The sequence below is a fragment of the Neltuma alba genome, unplaced genomic scaffold, assembly GCF_004799145.2.
Source record: "Neltuma alba isolate B1F8T4 unplaced genomic scaffold, ASM479914v2 tig00011218_pilon, whole genome shotgun sequence".
NCBI classification, from domain to species: Eukaryota; Viridiplantae; Streptophyta; class Magnoliopsida; order Fabales; family Fabaceae; genus Neltuma; species Neltuma alba.
The window spans coordinates 432-22,061 of record NW_021635941.1 but is presented as its reverse complement, the minus strand read 5'-3'; the positions used below and the strand labels follow the sequence as shown (position 1 = coordinate 22,061).

General features: G+C 32.4%; 1 protein-coding gene and 2 pseudogenes across 1 annotated transcript; all 3 read right to left on the bottom strand.

Moving 5' to 3' along the window:
* Positions 1-2,683: 2,683 nt before the first annotated feature.
* LOC114762525 (trans-resveratrol di-O-methyltransferase-like) lies at positions 2,684-4,112 on the bottom strand (annotated as a pseudogene).
* A 7,648-nt stretch (positions 4,113-11,760) lies between these two features.
* Positions 11,761-13,799, bottom strand: LOC114762514 (probable O-methyltransferase 3; annotated as a pseudogene).
* A 1,833-nt stretch (positions 13,800-15,632) lies between these two features.
* LOC114762524 (trans-resveratrol di-O-methyltransferase-like) lies at positions 15,633-16,932 on the bottom strand. The gene is made up of 2 exons (XM_028952015.1): positions 16,150-16,932; positions 15,633-16,021 (listed from the first exon to the last, which is right to left on the bottom strand). The coding sequence occupies exons 1-2, from the start codon at positions 16,930-16,932 to the stop codon at positions 15,713-15,715; spliced, it is 1,092 nt and encodes a 363-aa protein (XP_028807848.1). The 3' UTR covers positions 15,633-15,712.
* Between the last annotated feature and the right edge of the window lie 4,698 nt (positions 16,933-21,630).

Sequence of the window (21,630 nt, the reverse complement as noted above, 5' to 3'; positions counted from 1 at the left end):
TGGCATCATGCATGATTCGATCGATCGAATTAATAAATTCTAATACCTCACAAGCAACATGTCTTCTATACTTTTTTTTCCCCTTGTGCTTCACATTAAAATTGAGTGGCGATACTACTCCTTCAATCCTTAATGTAGCGTCTTATTGTTGAATTGATTTTAGTCTTAAATGTAAGATCTATTTATCATATTTATCAATTTTTTTAAATTACTCCTTTGATACTCCCTCAACTATAATCAAGTAGGAGAGGGTGAGGATATTAAGGAAGATGATTATGATGTTTTAAGAAAAGATGTCATATTTTTTATAATTAACTAACTTATCTAACTTTCCTAATCTAATCAAATTAGTTAAATAGGTCTTACATTAATGACTGAAGGAGTATTATACTAAACTTTTTTAAACTTATTTAAAGCATGGTTGATAATTCATAAATTCATATTTTGATGCATATTCTAAAAGTTTTATTGCTTGTGATAGTAATTTTCTATATATGTGTGTGTGTGTGTGTCATAGAATTTTGATTTTATCTCCAATTTAATATAAGGCAGCTAATTAATTGTTGAATAAAACACATGTTGTATTACGAAGTTAATAACTTTATGAAATATAAATGAGAAGGAAATTAATTGTAAATCTATATATCCATATATAAATGTTTACCAATTATCTATATATAATCTGTACATCTATAAATCAACAAATTAAACTGACGATCAATACCATACAAGTCACGTAACTTATAAATCCTAGACCTTTTTGTATGAAGCATGGTGCCCATAGTTTGATTGGTGGTATAATTCTATGTTACTGGGAATGGATCCTTAATTGTTAATTATATAGAGTAATACTGCTATATCTATTTTAAAATATTTGTCCCTACAATTATATATATTCCATGGTTATTACAAAAAAATCAATTATGAAAAATTGATACTTAATGCGATTATATGTGATAAAATATTATACTAATAACGCCTACGTGTTGCTTTGTTGTTGGCTCCTAGATCAGGCCCCCTTTGTCTTCCTCCATTTCTCAGTGCTTTCTCAATCAAGTTTTCTATTGGATCAAAATCCAAAACTTTCCCATTGCGAGGGACCACATATACGGGAAGATGAATTGTGGACGGGTGTTAGGACAGGGAGTAACAAGTTTCAAAGCTAATCCAATTGCAACAAGCTCTATGGTGCTTATAAATCTAACCGTTGAAATTTAATATGGACGGTCAATATTTAATTTTTTATATTTTTAAAATATTTTTTAATAGATAAATAATCCAAAATAAATGTAATATTTTAAATATAAGTTTTTAAAAAATAATTTTTTATTTAACAATTATTAGTTAAAAATTTTAAATCTAGACCACTAAAATTATATTTAAATGGTGTAGATCTTTCTGTAATAATAAGTATGATGATGGTCATTACTACGAAGTGATTCCGTTAGAACATTTGGAACTATTGTTAGGGGAAACATGCCAAAAAGATCAACGAACACAATAATGACTGGTAATTAAAGCCTCTCTCATCAAATACACAAACATTAATATGTAATGCAGATTGCAAACCGATACATATAAATTGACGATCTTCTTCTTCTTCCTTTTCGTTTGGTCCAACAGCCTTATTTTACTTCATAACAGTTAATCCTAGTTCATCGAGATGGTGAACGCAGAACAGGATGAATCTTGCAATCAGTGAAGCCAGCAGAATGAAATTCACTTGGTCAATTCTTTCTTACCTGCAGTCCTCTCTTTTCCAGGACACAAAACCATCAGCAGTTGATTTTCAACTGATTTATTGTGGTCTTCTCCCAACTCATCTTCCAATGCCATGTCATGTCCTTATCGGAATGGGATCACTATCCATAGCTTCCTTGAAAGAATGATTAAAATTAGGGTCCACCAGCCACACCCCCACTGCGAGATTTGGACGTTTCCAAACCACTATAAAGAGATGTCCGACGGATCGGACAACCATATTTGCCCGCTTTTTTTGATTTGTCATTATCACTTTTTGCCGCACCCCCACCGTACCACCTGAGGCCCAGGAGGAAAAGCAATTGAAAAAAAAAACTAATATTATATCCCATTTTTAATATAAGAACTAACTAAGAGCAAAGGTCTTTTAATCTAAAATATATGATTTCAATTCACTTTATTTTTCTAATTTATAACTTTTTCTTAAAGTATCCTTATTAATTGCATATCACTAGGTAGTTGCAATACACTTGATTAACAATGATATATATTTTAGAAAAGTCAGCACCCATTTATTATAATTTACAAATAATTCAGATAACTAATTTTCTTATTGCTTGTTTGGGATGGCATTTAAAAGTATTTATAAGTACATTTTATGTCAGTCTTAACAAAATTTTTCTTATATACTTACTTTATATTTTGTAAATCGCAATTGATATCTTAGAATTTAATAATCTAAAACAACTTAGACCGTTATGTTTAGGTGAAATCTCGAAAATTGTTAAGAGGAAAGAATCAGGGCGCGATTTTAATTTTTCCCTCTTCTCACACGGATTATAACTTGTTAGGACTCATTAGGTAGTTTAGTAATTGTGTCTTGGTAGGGCAAAGTCTTACTTGAACAATGTACTTGGTAGTAATTGCGTCTCGTGGACTCATAGTTGTCATTTGCTATTAATTGTATAACAACACTTTAGAATTAATTAGCAAGCAAAACACCGATTCATTCTATATTAAATTAGGCTACTAGTTGAAGCATTTGCTCCATAAAAACATCTCTAAAATCTACACTATCAAATTCGCAGATTATTATTCACAATATCAAATTCACGCGAACATCTATGACTTTGTCTTTTTCATTATGACAATCCTAATCAATTCATCATGGGAAAGCCTCAATCAGAGATCTTAAGCCTAAAACAGGAGTAATTTTATAGTCACTGAAACCAGCAGAGAATATCAACTTGGTCCACTCTTTCTCATTCCTCTCTTTTCCAGAGACCACAACCATCATCAACATATCAAGGAACAACTGTGTTTCAGTAGATTTATCATCCAGTTCTCCCTCAGCCATATCCATGATCGTGTCTATTATAATCACCTTCCTTTCTTCCCCTTTGCTTCTAATTGCCTCCTTACACTTCTTCAGTATCTTCACACATTCCTCATCGTTCCAATCATGCAGAATCCACTGCTCGCCATTCAGAAAGAAGCTATTATCAGACACAGATCATCACATAATAATTACGTACCCAGATAGTTATATTTATTTAGAAAGCAAAACAATCATATCACCTTCAACAGTATGCCGTCAGAAGGAGGAATGGCCTCGAACATGTCTCCTCCCACAAACTTGAGATTCCCACTATCTTGGAGGCCATCAACAACGTGCGGGAGATCAAACGTAGTACATTGTATTTCTGGAAATGCTTTAGAAATAGCCTTAGCCATTGTCCCTGTGCCACCCCCGACATCTACTAATGACTCTAGTCCTCGAAAGACACCCTTACACTTGTCAATAACCATATTGGTCATCAACCTAGCATCACTGGCCATGGCGTTATTGAAAACATGATTAAGCCTTGGCTCAGCCTCAGCATACTCCCAAAATGTCTTTCCATGTGCCGTGTGAAACGGCGTCGGATCGTCATTTTGCAACCAGTTAGCCACTTTGTACCAAGGCTTGGTTAGGATGGGATCCAGCTGGTAAAGCAAGAAAGGGGTGACACTTAAGGGATTGTCCTTCAAAAGAAGGGTCGATGCATCGGTAAGGACATAGCCTTCTTCTGCGGCTTCATCGGGAAGCTTTTGAAGGGAGAAGAAGCCAGAATGTGTCAGGATTCGCATTAAGCGATAAACATTTTGAGACTTAGAAGGGTGGATTTGAAGAGAAGAGAAGAGATGAGAAGGGAGAGAGGCATGGGCTTGCCATGCCTGTGAATGATGTCAGGAATGTTCAAATCTATTGCAGATTTGAGAGACATTGAGTTAACGAAGCTGAAGATGTGGTTCCATATGTGGGTTTGAGCATGAAGGAGCCTTGATGCTGAATATTGCTCTTGGTTTTGGGATTCCATGGATCTCTGTTTCGCTGGGGGATGCTAAGCTAGATTGAACTGGATTTGGATGGTGGTGGCATACATTGAAACTACCATTATATATATATAGGCGATGAAGGGGACAGTCATAAAGTTTCCGAAGATATTTGCGACATAATATATATATATATGATACTCAGTCCTAGCCACCAAAAAGGTTGCGTCACGAATGATGTCGTCGAAAATCCTAATACCGCGTATCTTCCTTTTTTTTTTTTTTTTTTTCTCCATGGCTTCACATTAAAATTGACCGCCGATTCACATAGATACTATTAAAATCGTCATTCCGTGATTTTATCTCCAATATAAGACAATTATTTTTTTTTACGAAGTTAATAACTTTGTTGATGAAATGTAAATGAGAATGACATTAATGGCTAAACTATATATCCTTATATAACTTTGTTTGCCAACTATCTATATATAAATCTATATCTACAACTACATGCGAACTAAATTCTAAGAGAATCTAATATTCAAAGTCATGGAACATATCTCTGACTTTTGTGTAAGATATAAATCATTTAATCAAGTATATCTATCTTTTTCCTTAGCTTAATATATTGATACCATTACACGCGATAAGTAGTCAGATACCATGTAAAAAGAAGAACGTGAGGATAATTATCAGATAGATGAGTGAGAACTCAGCAAAAAATTGGAGCTGTGTGGGACCCAGCGAAAAGGATGTCATGTGAACACCTACGAGATTTTGATGACACTATTTTTCGTTTGATGAATCATTCTTTTTCCCCTTTTTTGATTTTTATGATCAGCTATCATCATTGTTGCTTGATGTGGCTGATAAGGACGAAATCAGAGAAGAAGAAAAAAAGGGAAAGAAAAAGGGGGATTTAGAGGGGAAAAGTATATGAGTATTGACCGTGGTTGAAATTATAACTTTGAGTTTTTCTAAAAGTAAAATTAGAGTCACCATGAGGGAAAAATATATTAAAATTGAGATAATTAGTTTAATATTTAGAAAGCATGTCATGCGTGTTAATGATTCATTATATTGCTCACATTTTTTTGCATTAAAGAAAGATTGTATTATCAGTAAAATCTGTCTAATAATCAAGATTGATATTGAAAGTAATTAATTTCAGTCTCATATATTCTTATATATGTTAGACAGGTTTCGGTTGTATAATAATTACGTTAATTTATAAAACCCTCCAAACTGAAAACATGAGTTCTATAGATATCCACATTTTTATCTTATTTTTTTCCTTTACATTTTTATCTTATACTCAAATACGTCACAAGGCCGGCTCGGCCGCCATACATCGTCCTTTTTAACTGTAAACCTACTTAGGAAATGAGAAAGTCGTTCAGTGATTAAACTTAAACAATAAACAATAAAGAAGCCATGTACTGTATATGAGAATTACATACACTACCGTATTACAATTTTTGTTTGCTACGTATTACTACTATATTGCAAATTAAACACACCATGTACTGTATATTAGAATTATTATTCATAACAGTACCGTGGACAGATTAAAAATACTTTTCCTGCATGATTCACGTTTAAGCTAAGCTCCGACAGTCTTAAAAAAGAATTAAGAAATTAAAAACAAGACCTTAAATCAACCAAATGGATAATACTAGATCTTTTTATACACCGGAAAGTAGAAACCAATACTAGTTAATTATGCCAGATATGAGCTACTAGTTAGAACTCCTTTTTCTATGCTCAATAAATTATGTGCTCAACTCAATACTGAAACAGAAAATCAACCAAATAAAGTTGTAAATATTTTGATAATTGATTAATAATCTATGATGATATTGATCAACTGGATCCATGATAACTTCTCGAAATTCCTACTAATTCAACTTGTTTTAACACTCTTTCCTAAGTTTTGGAGTTAATTGTGCAGGATTATTCCCTTAAAGCTAAAAAATAGGGCTTGATCAAGTAAACTTTGATTTATGCTAACAACTGGGGACTGTTTGTGCAATGCTTTTAAGATTCTTTGTGCAAGAAATGGCAAGAGCTGAAAGATGAATGACAAGAAGAAAGATTCAACCAATTTTGGGCGATCAGGGGAAGATCAAAGACCCAGAGCGAGCAAGAACAGAAGACCACAATTAGAGAAGTTGAAAAGGCATTGTCCGGCGTGGCGCTTGATGAAAACCACCACAACGACTCCAACAGAAAGGAAGGAAGGCATTCAGTGTAAGGCGCCATGGCACCTGTCCATATCCGTCATGGTGCCCAATCTATCTCAAGAAGCTACCATTCAGTGTAAGGCGTCGCGGCACCTGTCCATATCCACCGTGGCACCCAATTTTTTTCCAAGAGTCCCATTTTGTGTAATCTGCTGCGGCAAATGAGCATATCCACCGCGACGTCTGCCCCCTCGCAGCTGTGCGTTTTGCAATGTAACTTAAAAATTAGAACATATAAGTGGAGGGACTCATGGTTTTCGGATAGACTTTGTCTCGGGGGCTTATATGCAGGTCTTCTTTGCTAGGGTTTGGAGATTTGAGGGCTTGGGAGTGTTGTGCTTAAAGTTGCAAGAGATTTGGAGCTCCTTCCTTCATTTTCCTTGGTTTTCTTCTTCTCTTCTCCTTTGTTTCTGCAATGGCTGGGAAATATCTTTGTATTTGTGGCTCTTTGCTAAACATGTGTAGCTAGAGAAGTCATCATAGGGTTATTTTGATCTATTGTATGGATGAAGACTTGTTTTAACTCTCTTTAGTGTTAATGATAATGTTATGTTGTTTTTATCTTGAGCTTAATGCTTTCTTATGATTGGCTACCATTTGGAATGATTTGTTGATTGGTTGAAACTTGAGAAAGTTAAATCAATCTGTGAACTTAGGTAAAAACGTGCTAGGCTGAAATTTATCCTATTAAATAGATGATTTGTTGATAGAATAGAGATATATCTATTGACCTAGCATTGTCCAAAAAGGGTTTTTGTTTCCATAGTGTAATCTTTTTAAACAAAAGCAAGAGATTGTGAAGTTTTACTCAGATTGCAAAACTTGGTTTTGACTTAAGAAAACTTAATCAATATTTGTGAACCTTGGACTAGCTTAACTCATTGTTAAACACTATTTGAGAAGTTATTAATCAAGTTTTGTAAAGTATATTAGTAAGAAACAACCCTAGACCCTTATTTGTTTCAAAGCCAAGTTTATTCCATTTCAAGTTTAATCTTTGTTTTCAACGTACAATTGAACAACTCCTTCCCAACTATTATTTCATTTAACCTAATCAACAGCACATTTATGATTTTTGACTTGTTTGGCCTTAGTCTCCAAGGAAATGATACTTTCTATACTACTTACAACCCGTCCACTTGCGATTAAGCTATTCGCCGAACAATCCACCCATAACAATATTATTATTGTTCCATCACAACACGGTAGACAAACAGAATTACATATGCTACTCTCAACACCAAATTAATTCACACGAACATCAGTATATGAAAGAGCTATGATCAGTATGACTTTCTCTTTTCTACCATATATAACAAGTCTTGAGTATTTCATCATGGGAAAGCCTCAACGTGAGATCTTAAGCCCAAAACTGGAGTAATCTTCGGGTCATTAAAACCAGCAGAGAATATCAACTTGGCCCCCTCTTTCTCATTCCCTCTCTTTTCCGGTCACCAAACCATCATCAACAACGTAACAATTGTGTTTTAGCTGATTCATCATCTATATCACCTCCCACAAACTTGATATTTTATATTTAAGACCAAAATAAAAATCAAACTAGGTCTTATATTAAGAACCGGAGATAGTATATAGAGTAATACTTCTATATCTATTTTAAAATATTTGTCCCTGCAATTATATATATTCCATGGTTATTACAAAAAAACGAATTATATTCGGTATCAATTAATTATGAAAAATTGACGCTTAATGTGATTATATTTGATAAAATATTATACTAATAACACCTACGTGGTGTTTTGTTGTTGGCTCCTAGATGAGGCCTCTTTGTCTTGCTCCACTTGTCAGTGCTTTCTCAGTCAATTTTTCTATTGGATCAAAATCCAAAACTTTCCCATCGCGAGGGACCATATATATGGGAAGATGAATTGCGGAGGGGTGTTAGACCAGGAAGCAACAAGTTTTAATGCTAATTATAGTAACGACCACTATGATACTTATCAAATTCCAGTCGTTCAAATTTAATATAGACAGCTAATATTTAATTTTTTTAATAGGTAGATAATCTAAAATAAATGTAATGTTTTAAATATAAGCTTTTTAAAAAATATTTTTTATTTAAAAATCAATAGTTAAAAGTTTTAGATATAGATCACTAAAACTATATTTGAATAGTATAGATTTCACTATAAAAGAGCATCCAAACTGGCTCCATTAAGACATTTGCAACTATTGTAAGGAGGAACGTGCCAAAAAGATCAACGAACACAATAATGACGGGTAATTAAAACCTGTCTCATCAAATACACAAACATTAATATGTAATGCAGGTTGCAAAGCGATACATATAAATTGATCTTTTTCTTCTCCCTTTTCGTTTGGTCCAACAGCCTTATCTTACTTCATAACAGTTAATACTAGTTCATCGAGATGGTGAACCCAGAACAAGATGAATCTTGCAATCAGTGAAGCCAGCGGAATGAAATTAACTTGGCCAATTCTTTCTCATCAGTCCTCTCTTTTCCAGGACACAAAACCATCAGCAGTTGATTTTCAACTGGTTTATTATGGTCTTCTCCCCAATCATCTTCCAATGCCATGTCCTCATCGGAATGGGATCACTAGCCATAGCTTCATTGAAAGAATGATTAAAATTAGGGTCCACCACCCACCACTACTGCGAGATTAATTTAGACGTTTCAAACCACTATAAGGAGATGTCAGACGGATTGGACAACCATGTTTGCCCGCTTTTTTTGATTTGTCATTATCACTTTTTAACGCACCACCACCGTACCGCCAGAGGCCAAGGAGGAAAAGCCAACAAAATAAAATACTAATATTATATCCCATTTTTGATATAAGAACTAACTAAGAACAAATTTTTTTTTAATCTAAAATATATGATTTCAATTCACTTTTTTTTAATTTATATTCTTTTAAAAATATCCATATTAATTGCATATCAATGGGTAAGTTGCAATGTATATGATTAACAATGATATGTATTTTAGAAAAAAAGTTAAGGTTAAGGTGCATTACAAAGTTAATAACTTTATGAAATATAAATGAGAAGGAAATTAATTGCAAATCTATATATCTATATAGAATTTTTTTTTTGCCAATTATCTATATAAATCTATACATCTATAAATAAACAAATTAAATTGACGATCAGTACAATACAAGTCACGTAACTTATATGTCTTGGACCATTTTGGATGAAGCATTCTATTATGGTGCCCATAGTTTGGTTAGGGGTGATTCTATATGTGATTGGGAAATGGATCCTTAATTGTTAATTACATAGAATAATACTTCTATATCTATTTTAAAAGATTTGCCCCTACAATTATATTCCATGGCTATTACGAAAGATTAATTCTATTCAGTATAAATTAATTATGAAAAATTAATATTTAATGTTATTATATATATTTGATAAAATATTGTGCTAATAATACCAGCGTGGTGCCTTGTTGTTGGTTCCTAGGTGTGGACCGCGCATAATTCAGACTATGGTTTCGGGCCCGCCCTCCTCGTCTTCCTCCATTTGTCAGTGCTTTCTCAATCGAGTTTTCAGTTCGATCAAAATCCAAAACTTCCCCATCGTGAGATATTTGTAATGCAGATTACAAAGCGATGCACATAAATTGATGATCTTCTTCTTCTTCGTTTGGTCTAACAACCTTATATTCCACTTGCTAACAGTTAGTTAATACTATTACCTCCAGTCTTAATTATAAGATCTCATTTGTAGTCTGTAAATAAAGTTTTATAATTATAACCGGAGGTAGTAGTTGATATGCAAGAATGTTTCATGGATAAGCCTGGATGAGGGATAGTGAACCCAGAACAGGATGAATATAATCTCGCAATCATCACTGAAGCCAGCAGAATGGAATTAACTTGGTCAGTTCTTTCTCATACTCCTCTCTTTTCCACTATACAAAACCATCAACAGTTGATTTTCATCTGATTTATTGTGGTTTTCTCAAAATATCCACATTAATTGCATACCAATAGATAGTTTTAATGTTCATGATCAACAAGGATACTTATTTTAGGAAAGTCAGCACTCATTTTTTACAAATAACTCACATAACTAATTTTTTTAGTATGAAAATTGATACTCCTCTGGTCCTTAATATAAGACTCATTTAACTAATTTGATTAGATTAAGGAAGTTAGGTAAGTTAGTTAATTATAAGAAAAGTGACACATTTTTCCTAAAACACCATAATCATCTTTCTTAATACCCCCTCTCCCTCTTTTATTTGATTATGGTTGAGGGAGTATTCATAGGGGTAATTTAGAGAAAATTGATAAATATGAGAAATGGGTCTTATATTTAGGACCAAAACCAACTCAAGAATTGGGTCCTATATTAATGACCGGAGGAGTATAACTAGTTAGGTTCAGAAATTGATTTAATTCTAGCAGAGCACAGATGTTATGCGTATTATTTAAATCTGTGTAATTTATTTTCATATCAATATTCAAATGATTTACAATGTATTTTTATAATAAGTATAAAGCATTGGGTGGAAAGCTAAACGAAAGAGATTTTATAATAAAAAAAAAAAGAATCAAAAAGTCGATGCTATGTTATTAATATTTTATAAACAGTAGATATAATGACAACAACGAAGGGTTTTTTGGTCCAGACAACAACGAAGGGTTAAAACAGCAAAAAAAACAGTTCTAAAAATGACTCATGTGCCCCTCTCTATCTCCCGCTAGTCCCTCCGGCTCGGTTTCAGATAAGTCTTCTCTCATCAAGATATTGATCGGTGATTTCTCGGTATGTCAGAAATTATATTATTCACCAGCACTATAAAAAAAACAAAATTCTCCCCCGACAGAGGGATGAATATTTTTGAGCAAATGTTGAGGGTGAGAATTGATTTCGCAACTACTTGCATTCCGAATCTAATCGTAACTATTGAGCCACCAAATTTCATTAATATAAGTAAATTTTTTAGTTTCGACTACATATCTATTATTTACAATTTTCGTGCAAGTATCAACTACATTAACAACTTTCATTTAACTACAATCATTTTTATTTTAAAAAAGCTAATATTAAATTTTAAAAATTGGTAAAACATTAATAAATATTAAGATTAAGTTTAATTATATTTTCAAAAGGATTTTGAGTTTCCGAAAATGATTTTCAATTGAGATCCCATTATGATGAGAATCTAATGTCCGGAGCAAAGTGCCAAAAAGATCAATCCGCACAATAAATAATGCTAGAAAATTAATTTGAGTTACTCCTCTTGTCCTATTTATAATTGTCTCAACCACACAGATCTATTTTCATATTATTAATAATCATAAAAGCCAATTTTATAAATGTTGACTGGTATCAAACACAGAAACATCAACATATATAATGCAAATTACAAAGAGATACATATAAAATAACCTTCTTCACTTTTTTCTCCTTGGTCTTCTTCTGCTACTGCTGCTTAAATTTTTTTTTTTTTGGATTAGTTTGCTCCAACAACCTTATTCCACTTCATAATAGTTAATTAATACTAGTTCATATGCAGGAATATTTCATGGATAGACTTCGATGAGAGATCGCGAACCCAGAGCAGGATGAATCTTGTAATCACTAAAACCAGCAGAATGAAATAACCGGGCCAATTCTTTCTCAGTCCTCTCTTTTCCAGGATACAAAACCATCAACAGCTGATTCTCAACTGATTTATTATGATTGTCTCCAAGTCCTCTTCCAATACCATGTCTATTATAATTAACTTCCCCACTTGCCCTTTGCTTGCGATTGCCTCCTTGCAGTTCTTCAGAATTTTCAGACAGTCCTCATCAGTCCAATCGTGTAGTATCCACTATTTTCATGCCAAGGAAGCAACAACTATATCAGGACACACAGTCTTAATTGAGAACAATAACAAATTAATGAATATAAATCATTTTGTTTCGTATGTACATTCAAGTTATTACCTTCATCAGTATGGCATCGGAAGGAGGAACGGCCTCGAACATGTTTCCTCCCACAAACTTGAGATTAGCATTACCTTGTAAGCCATCGACAACATGTGGGAGATGAAACACAGTGCATTGTATTTCTGGAAAGGTTTTTAGCAATGGCCTTAGCTGTAGTCCCAGTGCCTCCCCCAACATCAACCAACGACTTTATTCCATTAAACACCTCTTTACAACTTTCAATAACCACACTTATGACCAAGCTGGCATCGCTAGCCATAGCTTCATTGAAAGACTTGTTAAAATTAGGTTCCACCTTAGCTTAATCCCAAATCTTCTTCCCATGCGCCATGTGAAACGGCGATGGAGCATTATTTTGGAGCCAATTGGTCAGCTCATACCAAGGTTTTTGCATGGCAGGATCAACCACAGTGAGGAACAAAGGGGCTGCACTTAGAGCCGGGAAAACGGGCCGAGCCCGTCAGGCCGGCCCTTTTAGGCCCTGAAATTATGAGGGCCGGGCTTGATGTTTTTATCTTAAAATGAGAAATAAGCCCTGAAGGGCTGGCCCTGGAGGGCCGAGGGCTTAAAAGGGCCGGCCCTGGAGGGCCGCGGGCCGGCCCTTTTAAGCCATTTTATATTTTTTTTATTTTTTAAATTTTTTTATATAATATTAATGTTATTAATTTTTTACATTGTTAATAATATTTCAAATATTTAGTTATTATTATCATTTTAAAATTAAATTTAGTTTTAGACAATAATTTATCCAATTAAAATTTTAAAAAATGGTTAATTTGGACTTTAATAATGATTTGATTTATTATATGCGTTGATATTTTTAAACTATATATATATATTTGATAATAGAATATTTTTATACTTATATAACTTGTGATTCTATAATTTGAATTAGAAATTCATGAGTTTCAACAACAATGTTTCTCACATTAAAGTAAAATAATAGTTAGATTACAAAATTTAAAAATAAAATTCTTATAAAGAAGAAAAACTTGATATTTTTGTTACGAAAGAAAAGCATACTTATAAAGAAAAATAATTAGTTATAATGATGATGAAGTTTCAAAAGATTAATGATAGTGTTTATTTATTGCACAATTGCATTATAGATAAAACTTTTAGATGTTGTTATCTTGTTAATGAATGTTTTAGATGTTCTTAGATGTTGATGAATATTTATATATGATAATATTTTATATTTGTGACTTAATTTTATTCATATTTATGTCTTTTATTAATAATTTCATTGGTTTATTTTTATACTTTTATAAAAAAATATGATAAATATAAAAAATAGTATTTTTTTCTTAAACGGGCTAAAAGCCCGCGGGCTGGCCCTGACCCTGTAGCTTAAGGGCCGGGCTTAGCAAGTTGGGGTATTTTTAAAATTTCAGCCCTGGAGGGCCGGCCCTTTTAAGCCCGCCAGCCCTGAAGGGCCGGCCCTGGAGGGCCGGGCCAGCCCTGATTCCCGGCTCTAGCTGCACTTAAGGGATGGTCCTTGAGAAGAAGGGTGGATGCATCAGTTAGGACATAGCCTTCTTCTAAAGGGTCAGTCTCTGAAACTTTCTGAAGAGAGAAGAAGCCGGAATAGGTGAGGAGTTAAAAAAAAAAAAAAAAACTCCTCCGACAGAGGGGATGAACATTTTTGGGCAAATGGTGAAGATGAGATTCGATTTCACAACCGCTTGTATTCTAAAATTAAGAGTGATTATTGAGCCACCAAATTTCATTACTACTATATACTAGCTTCGTTTCTAAATATAAAAGCATGGAACTGGACCGATGGAAGGTGAAATCTGGAGGTGTGATTTCGCTGTTCAATCTCTCTGTTTTCTGGTCTCTGGTTCTGTCACGCCGAGAAGAAGAAGAAGGCAAAATCGATGGTGGTAATGGATTTGAGTGGATATGGAAGATGATGGATGGTTTCGTCGAGCTTCCTCCGGTCTCCTCTGTCGCAATCCCCTGGTCCTCTCTCTCTCTCCCCTCACTCTGCTCGCTCACCGCTGCTCCTCTCGTCTCTGTCACGCTTCTCTACCACCAGGAAGAAGACGCGGGGAAGAAGGTGAAGGTGATACTTCGATGGAAGATGAAGATTCAGAGGAGACGGAGATTGGTGACTTCAGTCCTTCATTCTCCCACCGTCGCTGGTCCTCAATCTCCGTCCCCTCCTCTGCTTGTCCTCCCTGTTGCCGTCACTCGTCCCCCTTCCCTCTCAATCCAGACGATGATGATGAATTAGTGTTTTCGGTCAGGGAGCAAAACGCCTTTTATTATTTTTTTCTTCTTTTTTTTTTTTCCTTTTTAATTATATTTTTTTCTTTTTTTATTTTCATTTTATTTTTAAATCTCCCAAAAACCTGTAATCAAAATTTAAGAATAATGTAGTATTAATTGTCTTTAAAGATTAATTAATTACAATTATGACAAATTTACTCCTATTATGCACTAATTCAAGTTAAAGTACTCCAATACCAATTATACTCAAATAATGTAATTAAAGACTAACAATAATGATAAAAGCCCACCAAAAATATATAAAAATGCATGTAAAATGTATGTTTGTTATTGACTAATTTGAATAGATTAAAAAAATAAGTTAAGTTAGATATTTGTAATAAATAGGTGTTATAGTTATTTGTAATAAATAGATGTTGTCTTTTCTAAAATATTCTTACTAATCAAGTATATTATTTAGAACTACTATTATTAAAATGACTACTTTGAAAAAAAATATATAAATATGAGAGAAGTGGATTTAGATATTTTATTTATGACTAAAATAAAAATCAAATGATATCTTATATTAAGAATCAGGGGTAGTATAACTTTATTTTAAAAAGGATTTTGAGTTTCCGAAAATGATTTTCATATGAGATACCATGCATTATGAGAATCCAATATCGGGGGCAAAGTGTTAAAAAGATCGGTCGACACAATAAACGCTAGAAAATTAACTTGGGATATACTCCTTTTTAAGGTTTAGAAAGAAGAACTTTTTCAATACTATTTATAAAGTAGAGATCAATTTTTTCATGAACATAAAATTTTACCATTCATTTATAATTGTATTTAAACTTTTTTTATCTATATAATACATGTTAAAAGTATGTCACAACTACACAGTGTTTTTTTATTATTAATCATAAAAGACAATTCTGTAAATGTTGACCCCTATCAAACACACAAACATTAACATACACGACGCAAATTACAAAGCGACACATATAAAGTAACCTTCCACTTTTTCTCCTTGGTTTTCGTCGTCGTCTTATTTTTTGTTTGCTTTTTTTATTATTTATCATAAAAGACAATTCTGTAAACGTTGACCCGTATCAAACACACAAACATTAACACATACGACGCAAATTACAAAGCGACACATATAAAGTAACCTTCCACTTTTTCTCCTTGGTTTTCGTCTTCGTCTTATTTTTTCTTCTTTTTTGTTTGCTTCAACAGCCTTTGTCCAGTTCATAATAGTGACCTAGTACCAGTTCATATGCAGGGATATTTCATGGATAAACTTCGATGAGAGATCGCGAACCCAGAACAGGATAAATCTTGTAATCACTAAAACCAGCAGAACGAAATAACTGGGCCAATTCCATCTCAGTTCGCTCTTTTCCAGGATACAAAACCATCAACAGCACATCAATCAACAGTTGATTCTCAACTGATTTATTATGGTTGTCTCTCAAGTCCTCTTCCAAAACCATGTCAATTATAATCAACTTCCCACCTTTGCCTTTGCTTGCGATTGCCTCCTTGCAGTTCTTCAGAATTTTCAAACACTCCTCGTCAGTCCAATCATGCAGTATCCACTATTTTCATGCCAAGGAAAGCAACAATTGTTAGAAAACTTAGTCTCAAGAATAATAACGAACGAATGAATATACGAATAATACGAGGTTGAAGAATAAATGTAAACACATCATCGTATTATTATCACCTTCATCAGTATGGCGTCGGAAGGAGGGATGGCCTCGAACATGTTTCCTCCCACAAACATGAGATTCGCAGCATTACCTTGTAAGCCATTAACAACTTGTGGGAGATCAAACACAGTACATTGTATTTCTGGAAAGGCTTTAGCAACGACCTTAGCTGTGGTCCCAGTGCCACCCCCAACATCAACCAACGACTTTATTCCATTGAACACCTCTTTACAACTTTCAATCGCCACATTTATGACCAAGCTGGCATCGCTAGCCATAGCTTCATTGAAAGAGTGATTAAAATCAGGGTCGACCTTAGCGTAATCCCAAATCTTGTTCCCATACGCCATGTGAAACGGTGACGGAGCATCATTTTGGAGCCAATTGGTCAATTGGCACCAAGGCTTTGTTATGACGGGATCGATCATAGCGAGGAAGAAAGGTGTGGCGCTTAAGGGGTGGTCCTTGAGAAGAAGGGTGGATGCATCAGTTAGGACATAACCTTCTTCTGAAGGTTCAGTCTCTGAAACTTTTTGAAGAGAGAAGAAGCCCGAATAGGTGAGGAGTTTCATTAAGCGATAAATGTTTTGGGACCTGGAAGGGTGGATTTGTAGGGAAGAGATGAGAAGAGGAAGGGGCATGGGCTTGCCATGCTTGTGAATGATGTCAGGGATGTTTAAGTCTATGGCAGACTTGAGAGACATTGAGTTTATGAAGCTGAAAGTGTGGTTCCATATATGGGTTTGAGCATTAAGCAGTCTTGTTGCTGAATAATGCTCTTGGTTTTGGGGTTCCATGGCTTTCTGATTTACTGAGAGAAGCTAACCTAACCTAGATTATTGAACTGGATTTTTGGTGTGGATGATATACATGGAAGCTACCATTATATATACACATTCGGATCAAAGTATAGGCGAGCGATTGGACAGTCATAAAGTTTCTTAATTTATTGTGACATGTCCCTATCATATCAGCCTTAAACACCAAAGGTTTGGCCTCATGCAAAATGTGGAGGAGTAAATTTTAATACCACTCTGGTTCTTATCAGAAGACACTTTATAAAAGGATTGACCTTACACCCAATAAATGTCCGTTTTCTCTTCTCCAAAAAAAAGAAAAGAAAAGAAAATGCCATCTAAACAACAAAAACCCCCCCCCAAAAAAAAAAAAGCACCCTCTGCCACCACTGGCCGGATGATTAAAACATGTTGGCAAAAAGAAAATAAAAACAGAACGATAAACATCAATATTAACATTTGGAAATATTATACTATTTCCGATCTTTAATATAAAACCTCGTTTGACCTTTATTTCAGTCTTAAATATAAAACCCTAATCCTAAATATTTTTTTTGTCTTCTAATAATGGTAGTTCTAGCCAATAAACTTGATTAGTAAGGATATTTTAAGAAAGACAATACTTATTTATTATAAATAACTAACTTAACTTTTTTTTAGTCTGCTCAAATTAGTCAACCAACTCCTATATTTAAGACCGGAGGTAGTAGTAGTTTTCTTTCAATTGCAAGTGGGAGGAGCTGATCAGATTGTGTACAGTAATCTTTTGTTTTTGGTTAAATTTCTTTTCCCTCTTATCTGGTTTCATATAGAAGAGGGTAAAAATAGAAAATTCTGCATCGAACCTAAATAAGTAAATTAATTACTCCTTTAAATTTGACTTACTAATAGGTCTTCGAAAGATTTATGTAAACATGCGCAGATAAGTTGTAAATTTCTAAATTTTTTTGGACTGAAAAATATATATATCTATTACTCAAAATATCAAAGTAAGTTTAACCAACTCAAATTTCTAAGTTTAATTTGACTCATAAATATGATAGGAGAAATTGAAATTTATAAGTAACTTTTAAATTTAAAATTTTAATACGATATTTTCAACTATTGCAAAATTCCATTTTACTATTAAGGACCATTCACAATAACTTTTTCTAAAAGGTTAATTAATTACCAATTAAATTATATATGTTCCTATTATGTTTAAATATTATTAAGCTCATTTAATTTTCCCCTTTCTTTGCATGATTGAGGACTGGCGTGATCAATATGTAATCGTGTTATGTATGAAAATCATGGTGATTAACTTCTATAGTTCTAATCATATACTATGAAAGTTGAGGCGAAAAAACCACAAGTTTCTTGTGTGAAAGCTTCTGGCTAAAAGTTAAATCTTTATGGTGATTCGATCGTGCGCTTTGAAAAGGCATGTATAATTATAAAACATATATTATGTACCACAATATTTTAGACGATACTGTAAATAAATGAAACATTAAATAATCAACATTATTAAAACTTCCAAATTGCATAACCCAAAAGCAAAAATCCATCACAACCACTCGAAACAGGAAGTGTAGAGGGAGAACGCAACGGGAAGTAAGTATTTCTGTATGAATGTTGAAAATATTTTAAGAATTGCTTTTTAACTGGGCCTGACAATTAATTAGATAGCCGTATCAAAAAAATTTATAGTGATATTGTTCATGACTCGAGTTTTTTTCAGCAAACCTGACTCAAGTTATTTTGAATTATACTACCTTTAGTTCTAAATATGATAGCTAGTTGTTAGTCCTACATATAAGATTCTAATCCACTTTGTCTCTTAAATTTATAATGTGTTTTTAAAAATATCCTTATTGATTGTAAGATATTTTCATCCAAGTATAATTCTAATATACATGATTGAATAGGAGTAATTTAAGAAAGTTAACGCATATTTGTTACAAATAACTAATTTAATTAATTTTTTTAATATTATCAAATTAGCTATCTAACTCTTATATATCATATTAAGGACTGGAGGTAGTATGAAATAATTTTGGAGGACAACTGGATGGTACGATTCATAATTTTATAAAACGTGTGGGCTCATGTGTATTTCCAGAGGATTTGACACCACATAAAGTAATAAATCAATAATTGAAGCACGGCAAAAAGTAAAGGCACGTTAATTTGATGCTAAATTTGTCATGTCAAGAACCGGCCAATCAAATAAAGTTAAATCTTCGACCTGGATCAACCTAACTCTTACAGGTAAAAAAAAAAAAAAAATTTAGACACGATTATAAAATATTTAAAACTTGACTTATGCAAAAACAGGTTTTTGAAATCAAATATTTTTGTCCTTCGATTTATGTTGTTCTTACTTCCTTGCTTTTTTTAATATACTTTTTATGCTTTCCGATCAGTTTTTAATTATTTATTTTTAATGTTCTCTAAAAATTTTTTTAACAGTTTTTATAATATTTTTTATTTTAAATTTTATATTATATATAAATTATGCAAAGTATGTTATCTAATTAATTATGTAATATTATTTAGTTTAAAATTTTTCACATTACTATGATTTTTAATTTGAATATATTTTATTCATTAAATATAACTTTTTCTTATTATAATTTTAAATTATTATGTTTTGTAAATTTATATGTTTAATATTTTTATATTTAATAAAAATTATACTTATTTTGGTTATTTTACAAAACTAAACTTATTTATTCAGTCATAATCCAAACAATTATTTTACTTTACAAACTAATTTTATAAAAGTCAATCTAAACACAAATGATATTATCCAATCTAACTTTCATCTAATCTTACTTTTCATAAAATCAAATTGAAAATAAATTACTTCTTTATTAAAAAAAATTAAATTATTTTTTTATCAAACGGACTCATTGTTATCTAAGCCTCTCATGTGAACAGGAACATTGCTGAAAAGCATCTCTTACACGTAACTCCACTTCGTCCGCACACTTGTTAATAACCGATGACTCCAACCCGCTAAAGACGTCCTTGCAGTTGTTAATAACGATATTGGGTTTGAAAGATTGAAGATGTGAGGTTGAAAGTTTTTAAGTAATATTTTTCTTTTATTTTAGATATTATTTTTATTAAAACTTTATAGCCTCATTTTTTTTTTCAATTTTTTAATCAAACTCATTAAAAATTTTCTTCCATCCCCTTTCCTCCAATTTCCTTATACCAACATCCGCTCCTTAATATAAAAATTTATTTGGTTTTTATTTTGCTCCTATTTATAAGATCTCAATTCACTTTATTTTTTATATTTATTTATTTTTTCTCAATAGTAGTTTTAACCAATACATTTGATTAGTAAAGATATTTAAAAAAAAAGCAACACTTATTTATTACAAATAACTAACTTAACTAGTTTTCTTAATTTATTTAAATCAGTCAAGTAACTCTTTTATTAAGTACTGTAAGTAATATAAGACTAAGGGATTTTCCTTCAAAAGAAGGGTCGAAGTTATGGCGTATTACGAAGTTAACTTTATTGATGAAATGTAAATGAGAATGACGTTATTTGCTAATCTGTATGTCTTCATATAAATATATATTTCCAATTATCTATATATAAATCTATGCATCCATACGTGAACTAGCTAGATTCGTGTAACATATCTTTGACTTTTGTGTTAGATATATAAATAATTTACACAAGTATATACTCCTCCGATCCTTAATATAAGACCTATTTAACTCATTTGATTAGATTAAGGAAGTTAGGTAAGTTAGTTAATTATAAGAAATGTGATACGTTTTTCTTAAAATACCATAATCATCTTTCTTAAACCACATCTCTTTCTTCTACTAGATTATGGTTGAGACGGTATCTATAGGGGTAATTTAGAAAAAATTGATAACTATAATAAATGGGTCTTATATTTATGATTAAAACCAACTCAATAATTAGGTTCTACATTAAGAACCGGGCAAGTATCTTTTTCCTTAGCTTATAATTACTGGCAAGAAGTAGTCAGATAAAATAGAAAAAGAAAGCGGGGATAATTGTCAGATAGAAAACTAGAGCGAGGACTCAGTCAAAACCCAAAGGGATGTCATTAACAAACTACGAGACTTTGATGGATCATTCTTTTTCCCCTTTTTTTATTAAATTATGCTACGATAAAATGATCAGATATTATATTTGCAGTCCCAAGTCTACGAACATTGACCGTGGTTGAAATTATAACTTTAAGTTTTTACTAAACTAGTATTACGATAAAATTTAATTGAACCTAATTAAAATTAGAGTCACAATATAATGAGGAAAGATTATAATATTAAAATTTATATACTGAGTTTAATATGTAAAAAGCATGTCTTGCTTGTTAATGATTGATTAGCTTATATTGCTCAAACTTTTTTCTTTACATTAAACAAAATTATTTCATTCTAAGCTTCAGCTTTAGCGGTTGAGAGTGTGGGATTTCTAAAGCAGGTGATTGTTATATGTTAGAAAGGTTTCGGTCGTCAGGAAGGTACATATTTTTATAAATTTTCTCATAATTAATTAATGTCAATCTGATACATATATTCACTTTTTCACATTGGTATCAATAGAATTTTGAAGTATTTGTGCAATACATAATGTGCATAATTGCCGGAAAAAAATGCCTAATTTTATGTGGTATAAGAAATGATTACATCATTTATAAAATTTTCCGAACTGAA